Source organism: Lontra canadensis, unplaced genomic scaffold, assembly GCF_010015895.1.
Source record: "Lontra canadensis isolate GAN:19392208 unplaced genomic scaffold, GSC_riverotter_1.0 scaffold65, whole genome shotgun sequence".
In the NCBI taxonomy this organism is placed as follows: Eukaryota; Metazoa; Chordata; class Mammalia; order Carnivora; family Mustelidae; genus Lontra; species Lontra canadensis.
The window spans coordinates 8,193,326-8,208,317 of record NW_022631059.1 but is presented as its reverse complement, the minus strand read 5'-3'; the positions used below and the strand labels follow the sequence as shown (position 1 = coordinate 8,208,317).

Genomic DNA, 14,992 nt, shown 5'->3' with positions numbered 1-14,992 from the left:
CAGGACGAATGACCCAGCCTCTTCAATAAATTAAATGTTGTGTGCATGGAGCGGGAGGTAGAGTACAATCGACTTAAAAAAAACTAATCTTCTAGGGTTGCCTTGGTGGCCAAGTCAGCTAAGCGTCTCACTCTTGGTTTCAGCTCAGGTCCTGATCAGGGTCATGGGATTGAGCCCCGCATCGGGTTGTGCGCTTAGTGCGGAGTCTTCTTGAAATTCTCTCTCCCTCTGCCCCTGCCGCCACTGCACTCTCTCTCTCTAAAGTAAATAAATCTTAAAAAAACAAAAACACCATCTTCTAAACCAATTAAGTGGATCTCGTTTGGGTCCTGACTGCAACTTACTAACTGTGAGAAGCCACTTTTAATACAACGTAATGTGGTCCTGGAGGTTGGTTACGAGGAATCATTGTCCATTTAGCTGCCTGCGATCATGAAAGCCCTGATCCGTTAGGGACACATACTGAAGTGTTTTGGGGATAAAACTAAATCACATCTGAGATTTGCTTTCAAACACCCCGGGGGGGCAAAGAGGGAGGAGATGCAAAATATTGCTGGCAAGCATCGAGGATCTGCAACACTAACCTCTCTACTACCCTAGAGGCTTAAGATTGTACTCATAAAAAAATTAACTAAAAACAGAAACCAGGGACACAATAAAGACCAAAACGCAAGACTGCAAAACACCAAATCTATATTTACATCCACATATAATAACATAACTTTAAGCTGAAATATATCATAAATAAAACAAGTAATGTCTACTGTTTGACAAGTATCAACAATTAAAATAAATCAAACTGGAATGAAATAAATACATAAACAAAAATCCAACGGATTGTACCTCTATTATATGTACTGTTGTTGCAAAGGAAAAAAAAAATACAAAACCAGTAGTATCCCAATAGTTAATACTGATAGAACAAAACAAAAACAAACAAAAAATTTTAGAGTATAAGGGCTGTGAAAAAAAGGACATTTTACGCATTCAGAAATTCAGAAATGTGGTTAAGAAAGGAGAAATATGAAAGCCCCCAAAATTTCAGCATGGCATGAATTGACTTGTTTTCAAATAGATTTGGTGATTTTTTTTTTTTTTAAAGTACAGGTTTAAATTTCAGCCCTCTCTCGCATCCCCTTTTAAGATTTACATTTATACTCAGAGCAAGCTCTCTGCAACACTCATCGGATTAGGCAAAGATCAAGTCAATCATCTTGAAAAATGTGTTAATCTTCAAAAATAGGCTATAAAAGTGCAAAACTATGAAAACAAAAATCTAGATTATGTACATATGGCTCAGCTTGTGAACAGGAAAAAAAGTAAATAGTGTACACTTTCCTGATACAAAGCACTTCATTGCAATGCCAGCAGACCGATCTCTAATCAGGTCTCCTTTCAACGCGGGAGTTAAGACTTCTCTGTCAAGTATGCTTCGTGGTGCATAATGAAAACAAAACAAAACAAAACAAAACAAAACAAATCAGGATTCTTTTAGGACTTTACTCTCGCTCTAACGCGGAAGGGCAGGGCAAGAAAATTTAACAGTGCAAATTTATTTTTGAAACAGTTTTCTTAATAAACTATTTTGTGGTTGCTAAACCAATGTACTGCTGAAAAAACTCAGCCACGGACAGAGGATTAAGGGAACCAAAGTTTAAAACACCTAGCAAGCCAGCGGGTGGCTATCCTGTCTTTAAAACCCAAACTGCAGATCATGGAGAAAAACGTTGCTGCTCAAAACAACCAAAAATGGGAAGACAACTGAGGTCGGGCAAAGATCACATCTTCCCCATTACCAGAAGGCTCAGCCAGCAGTTCCTTATTCAGAATCGACGTGTCTGTAATGGACTCGAATACGTCCACAGGTCACCCCAACGCCAGGCACACCAAGACATCCAGATACAAACCTAAAATTTGCCCCAAAATGTTCATGTCCTTTAAAACGGCTTCCAATGTGTCATTCGCATGTATCATTCAGCACTTGTTTTTTTACATACTAATTTAACTGAAAGCCAAACAACCTGAATTTTCCAAAAGAAATGATTAATAAGATAGAAAATAAATGGAAGCAACTCCACATATAAATCTGGTGTGTTTACTGGCTATGTGGCCGCTCTGCAGAGGACACGCTTCTCTGTAAACACATACACTTCAAACCCCCACAAACCACACCACTTCTTTCAGGAAAGGCTCATGGCTCTGGACTCCCCCTCGGCTGACAGAATGAAATTCGCCATCAAAGGGCACCGGTTTCAGAATGGCCGACCTCAGGACGAGCAGCACACAGTCACAGAGGGTCAATACTTCCATTAACAATTTTGTGAAGACGAGAGACTGAGGAGGATTTAACATAATACAAATCATTGAAGACATTTTTTTTTCTTTAAAAACACATTTTAAACGAAAAGAGCACAAGTAGCAGGAACCGCTCAAAGTGATGAGCTACGTGAGAGGAAAACAGTCACACACAGTATCCCAACAAGCAGGTCTAGAACTTACAATATGTACAGTTACCTGAGGTGCGAACATCATAGACTTTCTCCCCGCCCCACCCCCCAACCCAGACGGTTTCTTTCCAGCAGCGCTCAAGTAGGCCAGACACTCCTCTTCTTATTTGGTCGGTTCTAAAAAAAATATGATTCAGGGGCAAAATAGAGATTTCCAGTCTCCATTTGTGTACAACCCAACTCTTCCAACTATAGTTTTTATTGCTATTTGGTACAAAAGTGAACAGGACAACTTTACACAACCGTAGTGTTCCTGGTATGTTACATGCATGGCACGGTCAAGCTTATTTCACGGCTTCCACCGCCGGCTCTCCCAAAGGATGGACGAACTCGATTCACGGACAGCACGGACACACGGCCATCGAGAGCTACGGAAACAAAGGTTCAACGCGGTTAGGATGAAACTCAGAACAGCTGAGAAAATCCACAACAAACGAGTGCCACCAACAGAACTACGGCAGGGGAGGGGGGATGGGTCGAGGCCCGCAAAGAGTTCCCACTTGAGCTCAAATGTCGCAACAAAAGGGCGCCTGCCTGGCTCCATGGGCGGAGCACGTGACTCCGGATCTCGGGCTTCTACGTTCAAGTCCCGAGGTGAGTGTAGAGGAGACTTAAGAATAAAATCTTTATTTGAAAAAAAAAGTAAGTGGCAGTGAAAATACCAGGACACCAGGACTCTACACGATGCTGTACCGTCTCAGAGACGCCCGCTACATACGGGACAGTGACCTAATGAAGATGATTTTATGAGACTCGGAATCCCTAGCAGTTACACGGAGTCTGGCAGAGGCCAACGGTCACTGACGAGAAACCGAAAGTTTCTAACATCATCTGCTCTGCGAGCATCTAGCAAGTTTTATCAGGGATGTCCCCAGCAGGGGGCGAGGCAATAAACACAGGCGTCTCCTCTCAAGCTTAGCAGGCAGTGAAGCCGGATGCGCAAGCGAGGGAAACCCGGCCAACAGGACGGCTCGAGTGTGCTGTTGCCGATGGACTGTGCCATCAAGTGCAGGAAATCGGTGACACAAAGGATCTGTCCCTTGTAATCCAGACATCATTCGTTTGTTTTAATGGAGAACGGGCTCACCCCCCTTCCTGTGACAACACTGGACTCTCATTCTACTTTCACTGTCTGAGGGGAAAGAAGTGAGTAAACCCACATGAGGCTGATGGGCCCCACGAGCGTCCCCCTGAAAACAGGAGGGAGAAATCCTGCCCTGGCCTGGGAGGCTGGATGGCAGTCACGTGACAGGACAAGGGTTTCTGCGAGAGAGAACTCAAATCTATCCATAAGCCCCAATCTTTTCAATCAACATATAGGTAAAGGAGGCCTCGAGTAGGTCTTGTGTAACTTGGGCCGAACTCGGAACTGACTAGACTACTGTGTGCATGACTGTGACGCTGCTGCTGTATCTCTACAGTTACATACATTTGCCACGGAATCGGCAAGTCAGAACGCAACTACTTGCTCCTGGCCCACTCCCCTCCCCACGGAGAAGGCGGCACAGAGGCTCTGAACGAGCTCTTCAACAGGAGAGCTGGGGCAGGGGGACCCAGGCCCTGGTCCAGCAGACCCAGGACAGAACCAAACAGAGTAGGCACCGCGCAAGTTACACCTCCAAGCCTTGGCGCACCCAGGGCCTCCTAGCCCAACGGTCAGCAAACATCTTCTGTAAAGGGCCAGAGCGTAATTATTTTCAGCTTTGCAGGCCCTCAGTTCCTTGTCACAACTACCCAGCTCTGCTAATGCGGCAGAGAAGCCGCCACCAACAGCACAAGGACAGACGCAGCGGTGTACCAGTAAGGCCTCCTAGACAGAACCCGGTGCTAATCCCTGGCCTGGTGTCCCCTGCTGTGAGAAGGCCTGAGTGAGGTCAGGATTATAAAAGCCTTCAAGGCAGAGCACCAAATAAATGCTCAGTAAATCCCAGTTGCTACTGTTATTATTGCTACTATCATCATCATAGATATCCACAGACCCTGAGCCACTCGAAGTCTGAAAACACTTTAAAATTACAATTAGGGGCCCCTGAGTGACACAGTCCATTAAGCAACCTGACTCTTGGTTTCAGATCAAGTTACGTCTCAGAGTCCCGAGATCGAGCCCCACGGCGGGGCTCCACTGAGATTCTCTCCCCCTCCCCTTTTGCCCCTCCCCACTGTGCTCTCCTGTTCTAAGATAAATAAATCTTGTTAAGTATATAAATAAAAGTAATTTTACTTTTACATTCTACAAGATAAACTAGATGGCTTATTTTCAATTAAGAAAAATCAACACACCATATATGCTCACCTTTCTTACCCAAAATAGGAAATCAAGTTTTTTTGTCATTTGGTCGATAATGTGCATTCCCAATAAAATTCTCATAGTTTCTCTTTTGTAGCATGCTGCTAGACAAGTGTTGGTACGACACAGGCCTTTTTCCTGTTTGGAAAAAAAAAATGTGAAAAAGTGTTTAGAATAAAGTTCAATATTACTGAGAAGGTGTTTGTGGATTGTCAGAGGTCAGTCGACTTTGACAATTCTGGACTGGTAATGGGATCAGAATACACCAGTTGTGTGCAAATTACCACTGAAACATTTTTAAGTGCCCAGAGGATATTTGCTAATACAAAATTTCAAGTCACTAAAGCTAAAATAGGTCTAAGTCCTACGCTGTCATTAGTAAGAACTAAAAAGTCAAGACCTAGGGTTTAGGTACAGAAAAAGAAAAAATGATAGCATAAAATATTTTAAACTTATGTGCATCAGAAACCAAAACTGTGGGGAAAAGGAGGAAAAAATGCTGATTTTTAAAAAGGGTTTTCCAGGGCGCCTGGCTGGCTCAGTCCGTGCAGTGTGCAACTCTCAACCTCGGGGCTGCGAGTCTGAGATTAAGAATACTTAAAAATAAATTCTCTAAAAAATAAATAAATTAAATAAATAAAGAAGAATTTTGCTTGCAACACAGAGCCCAGACTCTTCAAGTTAAGGCTAAGTTTTGGCTCCTGTACATTTTAAGAGCTGGTAAGAAGGAAAATAGACAGTTTTAATCAAAAGGCTGCAAAAATTAGTATTCTATCACAATTTTTATGAAATTCACTGGTATGTGTGAAAGCAATTGTTTTTTAATTTGCTGTCCCTACCAGATCAAATGGCATCAAGCTATCCTTGATAAGAGTTTTGTCACCCACAGAACCCTCAATTTGAAATTAATAGAAACTGAGAGGTTTCAAACAGATTTCTCTTTGGAGCTGCACACACCAGCAGGACTTACATCCGACAAAGGAAGTGGTTTCATCAAGTCTGCCAAGAGGGAAAGGTCCCCGGGACACTCTGATTGACCTCTTTATATGCCCAGGTCTGCACCACACACCCTGGAGGGAGTGCAGCCAGGAGGAAGCAGGGGCTCTGAGAACACTTCCAGGCGGAGAGCTCCAAAGTAAATCTACTTTAACAATTTATCCATTTCGGGGATAGGGTGTCCCTCTTAAAATGCACTTAATGTTTAACAAAGGCTAAAAATAAGGCAGCGTGAATCTAGAATCTACTATCATCATCTAGATGATGGTAGATCTAGAATCCAAACTGTTCAAAAGACTGTTCACTGGGGTTCCTACACTTTCTGTTCCTGGTGGGTGGGGGGCCCGTGCTCCCTGGGAAGAGGCGGGGAAGAGGGTCACTGCGACGTGCCACCTGCTAGCACGGACACTGGTGGCCACATACACGGCGAAAGGCCAGAAGCCAAGGTCCGGCTCCGAAGGACTTCAGCGTGGGGAGCAGAGACCTCGCCCCAGCTCCGACCCCAGAATGGACCACCCCAGACCGGACGTGCCCGGGACGCCGGCCCCGGACGGTCAGTGAGGCCGGGGGCTCGGGGGACCTGGGAAAGCCAGTCTCCAGGCCCAGGGTGGGTCCATCCCTCCCGGCCAGGGCTCACCTTCGGCGGCGGGCCCGCAGGCGAAGAGCGGCGCGGGCGTGGCGCGGGGCTTGGGCGGCAGCGCGGCGGGCGGCGGACACACGCAGTCGCCGGGCAGCAGCGACTGCAGGCCGCGCACCACGTGGTACTTGGGCAGCTCGAAGGCCCGGCGGAAGGCGGGCGCCGGCGGCTCGGCATCGGGTCGCGGCCGCTTGGGCAGTGGCTCTCCGGGCTCGGCGGGGCGTCCGCTCTGGGGGTCGCGGCCCCGTGGCGCCCAGGGGCGCTCTGCACAGCCGTTGGCGGCGCCGGGGCCGGGCGGGGCAGGGGCAGGGGCAGCGGCGGGCGCCCGGGGCTTGGCCTCGGGCCTCCTGCCCCTCTCCGGGTGGGCGGGCTCGGCCTGCCGGGCCGCCCCCTGCGCCCCGCCGGGCTGCGGGTGCGGGTGCTGGTGCTGCGGCCGTGGAGCCTTCAGGTTGCTGGGCGCTAAAGTGCTGGGGTCGAGCCCCGGGGGCGGCGGGGGCCTGGCGGGGCCCGGCTTCCCGCGGTCGCGGTCCGCGGGCGCGACCTTGGCGGGCGGCGCGGGCGCGGGCCGGGCCCGGGGCTTGGGGAAGTGCGCCAGCGGGGCCACGTCCTTCCCCAGCAGCGCGGGCGGACAGCCCGTGCGCCGGCTGCGTAGCAGGGACTTGCTCCGGCAGTTTTTGTGGATGTCGGGATTGTATTTATGCTCCAGCCTCTGGTGCATCATCAAAACCTCGGGATAAAAGGTCTTGAAGGTACAAAACGGGCAGGTGATCCCTGGGATTAAACTCTTGCTCAGAGAAATGGCCGGGCAGCCGTGAAGCGCTCCGAGGGACAGGTTCAGAGGTTTCTCCTGACAGTCCCCGCCGGGCTTGTGCTTGCCGTCGGCCACCGTCCCGGCCGGCTTCTCCCTGGCGCTGCCGTCAGCACCGTGGGCCGCACTGCCGTCCACGCACGCAGGGACCCCCGCCTCCGCCCTACACGCCGGCTCCGGGGGCTGAGGGTCACCTGACGCCCTCTTCTGCAACACGTCCAAGTACGCGGGGGCGGGCGCTTTGCCCATTTTCTCAGTACTGTCATCAGTTGCATTTTTATTGAAATCCTGAGTATCTCGGTGTACTGGTGAGAGGACAGCGCTGCCCAGAACATTCTGAAAGGTAGAGGCCATCCCCTTAAGTTGCTTTGAAGGTGGGCTGCCTTTAACATCTTTGGCACCATCAAAAAATCTTTTCAAATTTTTGGTTTGCGCACCGTCAGCGGCTAGTAGTGCATCTTCCGTCTCCTGGTTTTTCCCATCGGTCTTGACTTCGGCGGCAATATCGATCTGCTTGTCCTTGTGATGTCTCTCCAGGTGATACCGCAGAGACGTCTTCTGCGCTGCAGCATAGTCACAGAATTCACATTTGTATGGTTTTTCACCTAAAACAAGAAATGCCGCTGTGTCACACAAGGGGTCATGAAAAACATCAAAATCAATCTTTGGAAACTAAAATTAACTGCCAGGAGAGACTATAATATAGAGTCTTAACTTTTCCCTTCTCTCTCTACAAATCTGCATATCCAGGATTTTTCTCAAGTTGCTCGCTTAATCACCCTTACTATACTGAATACTTGAAAATGCCAATACAGGTCTTTGACTTTTTTAAACATAGCACATTTTAAACTTATTTAACCTTCATCATGGCCCTATGGCACAGGGCATCATTATCCTTTTAGAGCTAGGAACACCGGGCACAGAAGGTTTACGGACCTGCCCAGGGCTGCACAGCCAGTGAGTGGAAGAGACACAGTTCAAGTCTGCCCAGCCTCCGAAACCGTAACTATGTTACAGCCGCTTCTAAAACCTCAAGAAAATACTAAATACATTCTCATTGCCTTCTAAATCATAACAGTTAATACAGAAGCAGCTGTGGCATTAAAAAACACTGAAGAGGTTTTAATAAGAGGATACAGTAGTCAGAAACGAAGTAAGAAACTAACTTCAAAACAGGAACAGTTCAAGTTACACGGACACTAACAGACTTAAAATGAAAGCTGCCATCAACACACTACACGCTTACTATTAAACTATTGCAGAGGCCTAACAGAATATTTGAACAATATGAAAAGAAGCCAAGACACAAAGCTACATCATAATTCTTTGAGCTAATAAGAATTAAGAAAAGCTAGGAAGTTCCTTACCTGTATGCGTTCTGAGATGAATATTGAGGTAATAATTTGAACGGAAAAACTTCCCACAATAACTACATTCTCTTGAGGATGTAAGATGCTTTATTTTTCCTCCATCATCATTTTTATCTTAAAGCAGAAACAAAAAATATTTCTGTAAGAAGACAGCTCAAGTACACGAGTAAGACAAGCTGACATCAAGTATTCTTGATGGAAACTATTTTTGGAAAGCATAAAATAATTTTTGTATCAGTGCTGGGGTACACCAGAAAGGACAGAACACACCACATGCTATCTTGAGACTGTCTGAAGTTTTGGAAGCTTTTTATAACACGTGTGCCCTGTTTCTAGGTTTTGTTTTTGTTTTCTGAGTACGGCAGAATTTGGTGTCTCCGGTTCAGTCCTTCCTCTGCCTCAATCACAGGAAAGATCATAACAGACTGACATGCATGGGCAACTTTCTGTTCTCCCAGCATGTCTGCAACAAGCTGGAACCGGCAGACTAAAGCTGGACCTACAGACAATGGCTGGGATAACCCACTGCTTCAGGATAACTGATTTAGAAAACTCAGCCAATTGAAATTGCCAATTTCCCCAACCACCAGGGAAAAGAAGTCTGTCTTAAGACTGGGCCAGCTACCACTAGAGGGTAGCAAGCACAACTTAATCTTTAAAGAAAATAAAAGGTTTGGGCTCTGGGTCAAACGCCTAAGAAAGTTTGTCAAAATTTAGCACGTTTTTGGAAAGCACATTGTATCATTCACAAGTACTCACATGGCCAAAAATAGATGTGAGATCAATCAAAATCTGTGCCCAAATGACAAAGGCCTAAACCATATACTTCAAGCTCTGCAACAACCCGGCCAGTGTGTCTGGGCTGCAACAGTGAAGGCGCACTGCGGACACTAATTACAGGATGATTACACCCGCCGCCACCCACCACCAGCCTCCAAAAGACAATGACATCTGCTACAGCGAAGATACCCAATCCCATAAAAATGACTGTTAAAGTTCTAGATAAACCTCCTCTTACCGAACACTATTACGTGCACCTCAATAAGGACCAGGAAGTGGAGTCATCTCTTAAAATTGAGCAAAACCAAACTGGCTCCTTTGCCTTGAAAACTGTTAATTCCAACTAAAAAGGCCTCTTTTCCCTGCTCCTTCCCCATTTTGCATTTTAGATTATGTAGATCTAGTTTCCAGATTTTAAAAAGCAGCTTAGGAGCTAACCATGGGCAGCCTCCAATACAACAGACAGGACTGCAAGATCCCCTCACTCAACTGCCCCCCCCCCCCCGCCCCGACAAATACCGTAAACAGGCAGAGACAACCACTGATGGCGAAGATTTAAAAAACAATCACATGAACAACCACTATTAAACCTACTATGAAGTTGAACAAACATAAAAAAAAATTCTTTTGATCCTAAAAGTCAATCTCAAGAAAGCCAGGTTGTCAGTAACAGGAAGATAAATCTAGACCACCACATCGTAATATAAACTTAGGAAAATCAATTCTCTAAATACAGAAGGCCCAGCTTTGTCTTACAATCACACCCAACAAGCTGAATTTGAACCTTACTGCAATTTCCTACTCCCAAGTATGTGTCAGGATTTATGGTATGTTGCATCATATCCAAAAAGTTATGAAATGCATCTGTTTGAACATAAAGGACGTGAAATGTCCACATATACCTGGTCCCTGCTCCTTGGGCATTGCCTCTGATTTTATAGTTCTTACAAGGACTGCAAACTTTTTATCAAGAGGCTGTTGAAATTATCGTTGGGAGGTGGAATACAGAGGGTCGATGAACCAATTTTGCCAACAGAGAGAAGAAATCAGGGCAAAGAAAGGTTAAGCAACATGTAATCAGCCACAGAACAATGCAGTGGCAGAACCAGACTAAGGGCAAGTCGTGGCGCTCCCAGCTACGGGCATTCTACCCGCCTGACGACCAAGACTGCCACCTGATTCTTCTGCCCACATCACCTACTGGCAGAAGGAGACCGGCCATCTCGTTTCTTTCAGGGCAACGGGGCAGCTCATAGACCCAACCATCTCCCCATTACCACATGTCCCTGAACAGGAATGACACTACTAGGAACCACGGTGAAGACGACAGGCCTGTGTTCAAGGCCTTTGTTTTATGATGTCATGAAGACACCATAATGGGGTTTTCTAGATTTCTGAAGACTGTAGTATCCTAAGTGCTAAGGTTTCCTGTGTTCCCTGAAACTCAAGACATCCTAAATCCTCATCAGGAACATCATCCTTCGTGTGATGGCAAAAAGGACCTGACACTGTTTGGAGCATGAAGAGTCCAGGGTACGATGTGGTCAAATTCACCTTGAGTCTCACACCTGAGTTCGCACAAGCCAGCCACATACCATCAAGCTACAGTCAAAAAAGGCAGCAGTGTCTACTTCAACCAAAGAACACTTTTGTGAATGATAACATCCCTCTTAGACTGAGTCACGTTCCCACCATTCAGTTGGGTGGCCTCAATCGACACAGGGGCTCTTCTAACTGCCTTCAAGGAGCCAAGCCCTTTATTCAAACAAAATATTATTTAACAGATAGAAGCATCTCTGGTTCGAGTGCAGATGGGCAAGACCTAAAACACGGTGGGGGGAATCCTCTGCCTTGGATAAGTCCCCCGGCCTCAAGAGATGAGAGGTCCCAGGGCACCTGAGTGGCTCAATCCTTAAGTATCTGCCTTCAGCTCAAGTCATGATCCCAGGGTCCTGGGATGGAGCCCCACATCGGGCTCCCTACTCAGCAGGCAGCCTACTTCTCCCTCTCCCACTCCCCCTGCTTGTGTTCCCTCTCTCACTGTCTCTGTCAAATAAACAAATAAAACCTTAAAAAAAAAAAAAAAGAAAGTTCCTGAGCCTCCAGCCATTATGTCCTCTAAAAGCCATTCATACAAGACAAATCTGACTGAGCACTTGAGATGCCTTTAAACCATCTTTGCTGTGTTCAGTCCTTTCATTTTACACGCAAATGCTCTTAGTTCCTGAGCTATTACCAAACACTAGCCCAGCAGACAGAGAGGACAGGGTACCAGGTAGCATCCGTTTCTCTAAAGATACCCTTGCTCTGGCTGAGAACCATTCCCGGTACCTTCTGTGGCCACGAGAGCACCGTGCGGAGGAAGCGCACGACAGCTGGGTCTCAGAGCACAGGGACGCGGGTCTGCGCGTCGCATGTAAGGCCAAACCCCGAAGCCCAGCCCAGCATCTCTCCCCGGACGCACACTCGCGGGCTGGGGGGCCGCCCCGCCGCGGTCGGAGGTTCGCCATCCCTGGTTACCGCCCGCCCCCGGGGGTCAGCCGCGCACACACTAACACGACCGGGACACCCAAAACTCTCTAGACGCTGCCAGATTCCACTGGGGGCAAAACCGCCCCAGGTCGGAACCACTGCCCGGACCGATGCACGAGGGAGCACGCTGGGAGGCTGGCGTGGCCTCCGGGACCAAAGATAAAGCAACAGCAGGTTCAGAGCGGGAAGCAACCCAGGGAAGAATCACGGCCCTGAGAGCTGCCGGGGCTCGCGACCGGCGGGCACCCCAGGGGCCTGGGCGTCCCCCCGGCCCGGCCCGCGATGTCTGGGACGGGGGTGGGGGCGCGGGACAGGGGCTTACCCAGATGGAGCCCCTCCGGAAGGCCGTCCTCGGAGCCGTCCTCAGAGCCGCCCTCCCGCTCGCCGGCTCCGTTCTCGTCCAGGGCGGCGGGCAGGTCGGGGGAGCACGTCCTGGGCTGCCGTCCGTCGGCGGCCATGGTGGGCGACTCGGCGTCCGCCCTGCGCTCCTTCTTGTGCACGCGCGAGTGCAGCACCAGCTGGTGGTAGGTCCGGAAGGCTTTGCCGCACTCGGCGCAGTGCGTCGGCTTCTCCTTGCTGCCCGACAGCTTCGGGTCGGCCTCCGCCGAAGGCACTTCGCCGCCGCCGGCTCTGGGCTTCTCCTTGTCCTGCGCGAGGCCCGCGCAGCCGCTCCGGCCCGCCCGGGCCCTCCCCGAGCCCTCGGCGTGGCTCTTGCCGGCGCCCCAGATCTCCAGCAGCTCCTCCTTCTCCGAGCACGAGTCGTCGTTGTCGGTGCTGCCGTCCTGGCCCGGCTGCTCCTTCACCTCGCGGCACACGGCCACCTTCCCTTTGGTCGCCAGCTGCCAGGCCTGGTAGGTGGTGAACGGGTCGAGCTGAGGGATCCATTTCGGGGGCCTGCGGCCGCTCTCGGGGTGCGAGGCGGGCCTCAGCCTCAGGAACTGCAGGAGCTCGTCCCCCGGGGGTGCCGTGCCCCCCGGCGGGGCGTCCGTGCGGGGCCCGGTGGCCCCGGAAGCCGGCTCTTTGGTGTGCATTTTCCTGTGCTCGAGGAGGCTCTCCTTATTCGGAAAGAGGAAGCCACAGACCATGCAGATTTTGTAAGGAGAGGCGAGGCTCTCGGCCGCGGGCTCCTGCACCACCTCGTTGATGGTGGCGGGGCTCTCGGCGCCCTGCTGCAGGCGGCTCTTGGCGCCCGACTTGCCGGTGTGCGTCCGCATGTGGTTCTTCAGGAACCAGGGCTCCTTGAATCTCCTCCCGCACACGCTGCACCCGTACGTGAAGGAGTCCTTGTGTTTCTTCATGTGGATCTCCACGTCGAAAGCCACTCGGAAGGTCTGCCCGCACACTTCACAGCTAAATTCTTCATTTTCTTTACAATTCTTGTCCTTGGGAGGCTCTGCTCTCACTTGACTTTTATCGAGGGGACTAAGATACTCCGCTTCCACGCGCAGGACCGCGGGCTCACAGAGGATCGGCCGATGTTGCATTAAGACGTGTTTGTTAAGGTCTTCTGAGTGTGTGAAGGTCTGATTGCAAAACATGCAGTCCAAGGGCATATATCCTTCTATTTGGATTATGTTTTTCTCCTGTGTCGCTCTGAAAGGAACGGTGCTGGTCCCTTTTATCGACACGGCATCGTCCAGCTCCGTCTGGGTGCCAAGGGGACTGCCGATCACTTCCGGTCCATCCATATACACCAACAGGGACTGAGTTGGCATGTTTCCTGGCACTTTAGGATTGTATATAAAATTAGAATCCGGTGGAGGAATTTCTGGAATTGGGATAAGGCCACTTGTAAGACTTGTCACTCACACCCCCAGCAGCCCTGCACTTAGCACTAGAACAAATATTTTTATAAAAGTTCAAACGAAAGTATATATTCCTGTAGCTTCTTATCTTCAGAAGTCATAGGAAGCTCGGTGACAGAGCCTCTCACTGGTTCTTTCCACACACAAGGCAGACAGACTCCCCAACGCTTTGATTCAAATATGAGTCAGCACAAAGCATTAATTCTCTTTGTCTCCACTGAGTGAGGGATTCAATTGAGCAAGAAGTCAGTCCCAGCAACCTGGAGACAAGGGATTTCCAAAACCTAGAGGGGGAAAAAAAAAACACAGAAATGGTTAGCTGCAGCCAGGGGAAAAAGAGAAGCCTGGTGTGGACGAGTCACAGCTGGTCTGCTCATAGCAGAGAAGGCGCCCAGGTCATCTGCAGCTCTGTTAACCAACACAGTGCGTGTCCAACACGCTAGTTAATTAAATCATTAGCATTTTATCCAATCAGTACACTTAGCAAATCGCTAATTTTCATCCAGTTAAGTAACTTAACACGTGGTCCTTGGAAGATTCCAATCTATAATGTAAAGATTCAGAGCAGAAACTGTTAAATTCAACAGAATACATAGTAAATGCCAACACTACCAGGCACATGTGTATCCTTATAAACAGACACCGACTGCGGAAAAATGACAATTACAGCACTTGGAGTAAAACTTCAAGTAAACTTGAAATAAAAGCCAGAACTTCCAATTGTCTTACATACAGTCAAGAAACACAAATGCCTAAATGCACCTTTGAAGCTTACCCATGCGCCTGCCAACCACATACACACACACACACACACACACACACACACCACAGGAACCTTCCCTAAAATCCATGTTCAACTACTACAGAACACCTCTGGATGATGCTCATCTTGACCTAGAGAAACCTTCCACATTTTGGCTCACAGGATATTCTAACCCTCAACCAACCGGCAGCCCAAATACCCAGTTTGCTTGTAACAACTTTCTGCCTTCAACAAACCTCAGGGTTGGGCTTCCCTGTCCACACAATAAATAAAGAAAATACATACACAAAGCTACTTTGTGAATATACACTTTACATAAAATCCTCCACACCACCAGCTCGACGTGGCTCAGTCTTCAGTCAGAAAACGGGTCCTCCCATTTTTTTAACCCACCTTTCACAGTCCGCACTGGCCAGCTGAAAAATGGACTAGGACTCTATTTAGTTTGGCAGGCTCAGATTTAGAAGCTAATTTTCATTCTTGAAGAATTAACCTCCAAAAACCCAA

At 48.8% G+C, this 14,992-nt stretch overlaps 1 protein-coding gene across 1 annotated transcript; it reads right to left on the bottom strand.

The window, feature by feature from the left end:
* Positions 1–676: 676 nt before the first annotated feature.
* Positions 677–13,716, bottom strand: ZNF217 (zinc finger protein 217; the record flags this gene model as incomplete). Its single annotated transcript, XM_032878948.1, has 5 exons — positions 677–2,875; positions 4,801–4,932; positions 6,428–7,840; positions 8,603–8,719; positions 12,240–13,716. Coding segments are annotated over 4 exons (3,117 nt in total), but the record flags the coding sequence as incomplete, so codon positions are not given.
* Between the last annotated feature and the right edge of the window lie 1,276 nt (positions 13,717–14,992).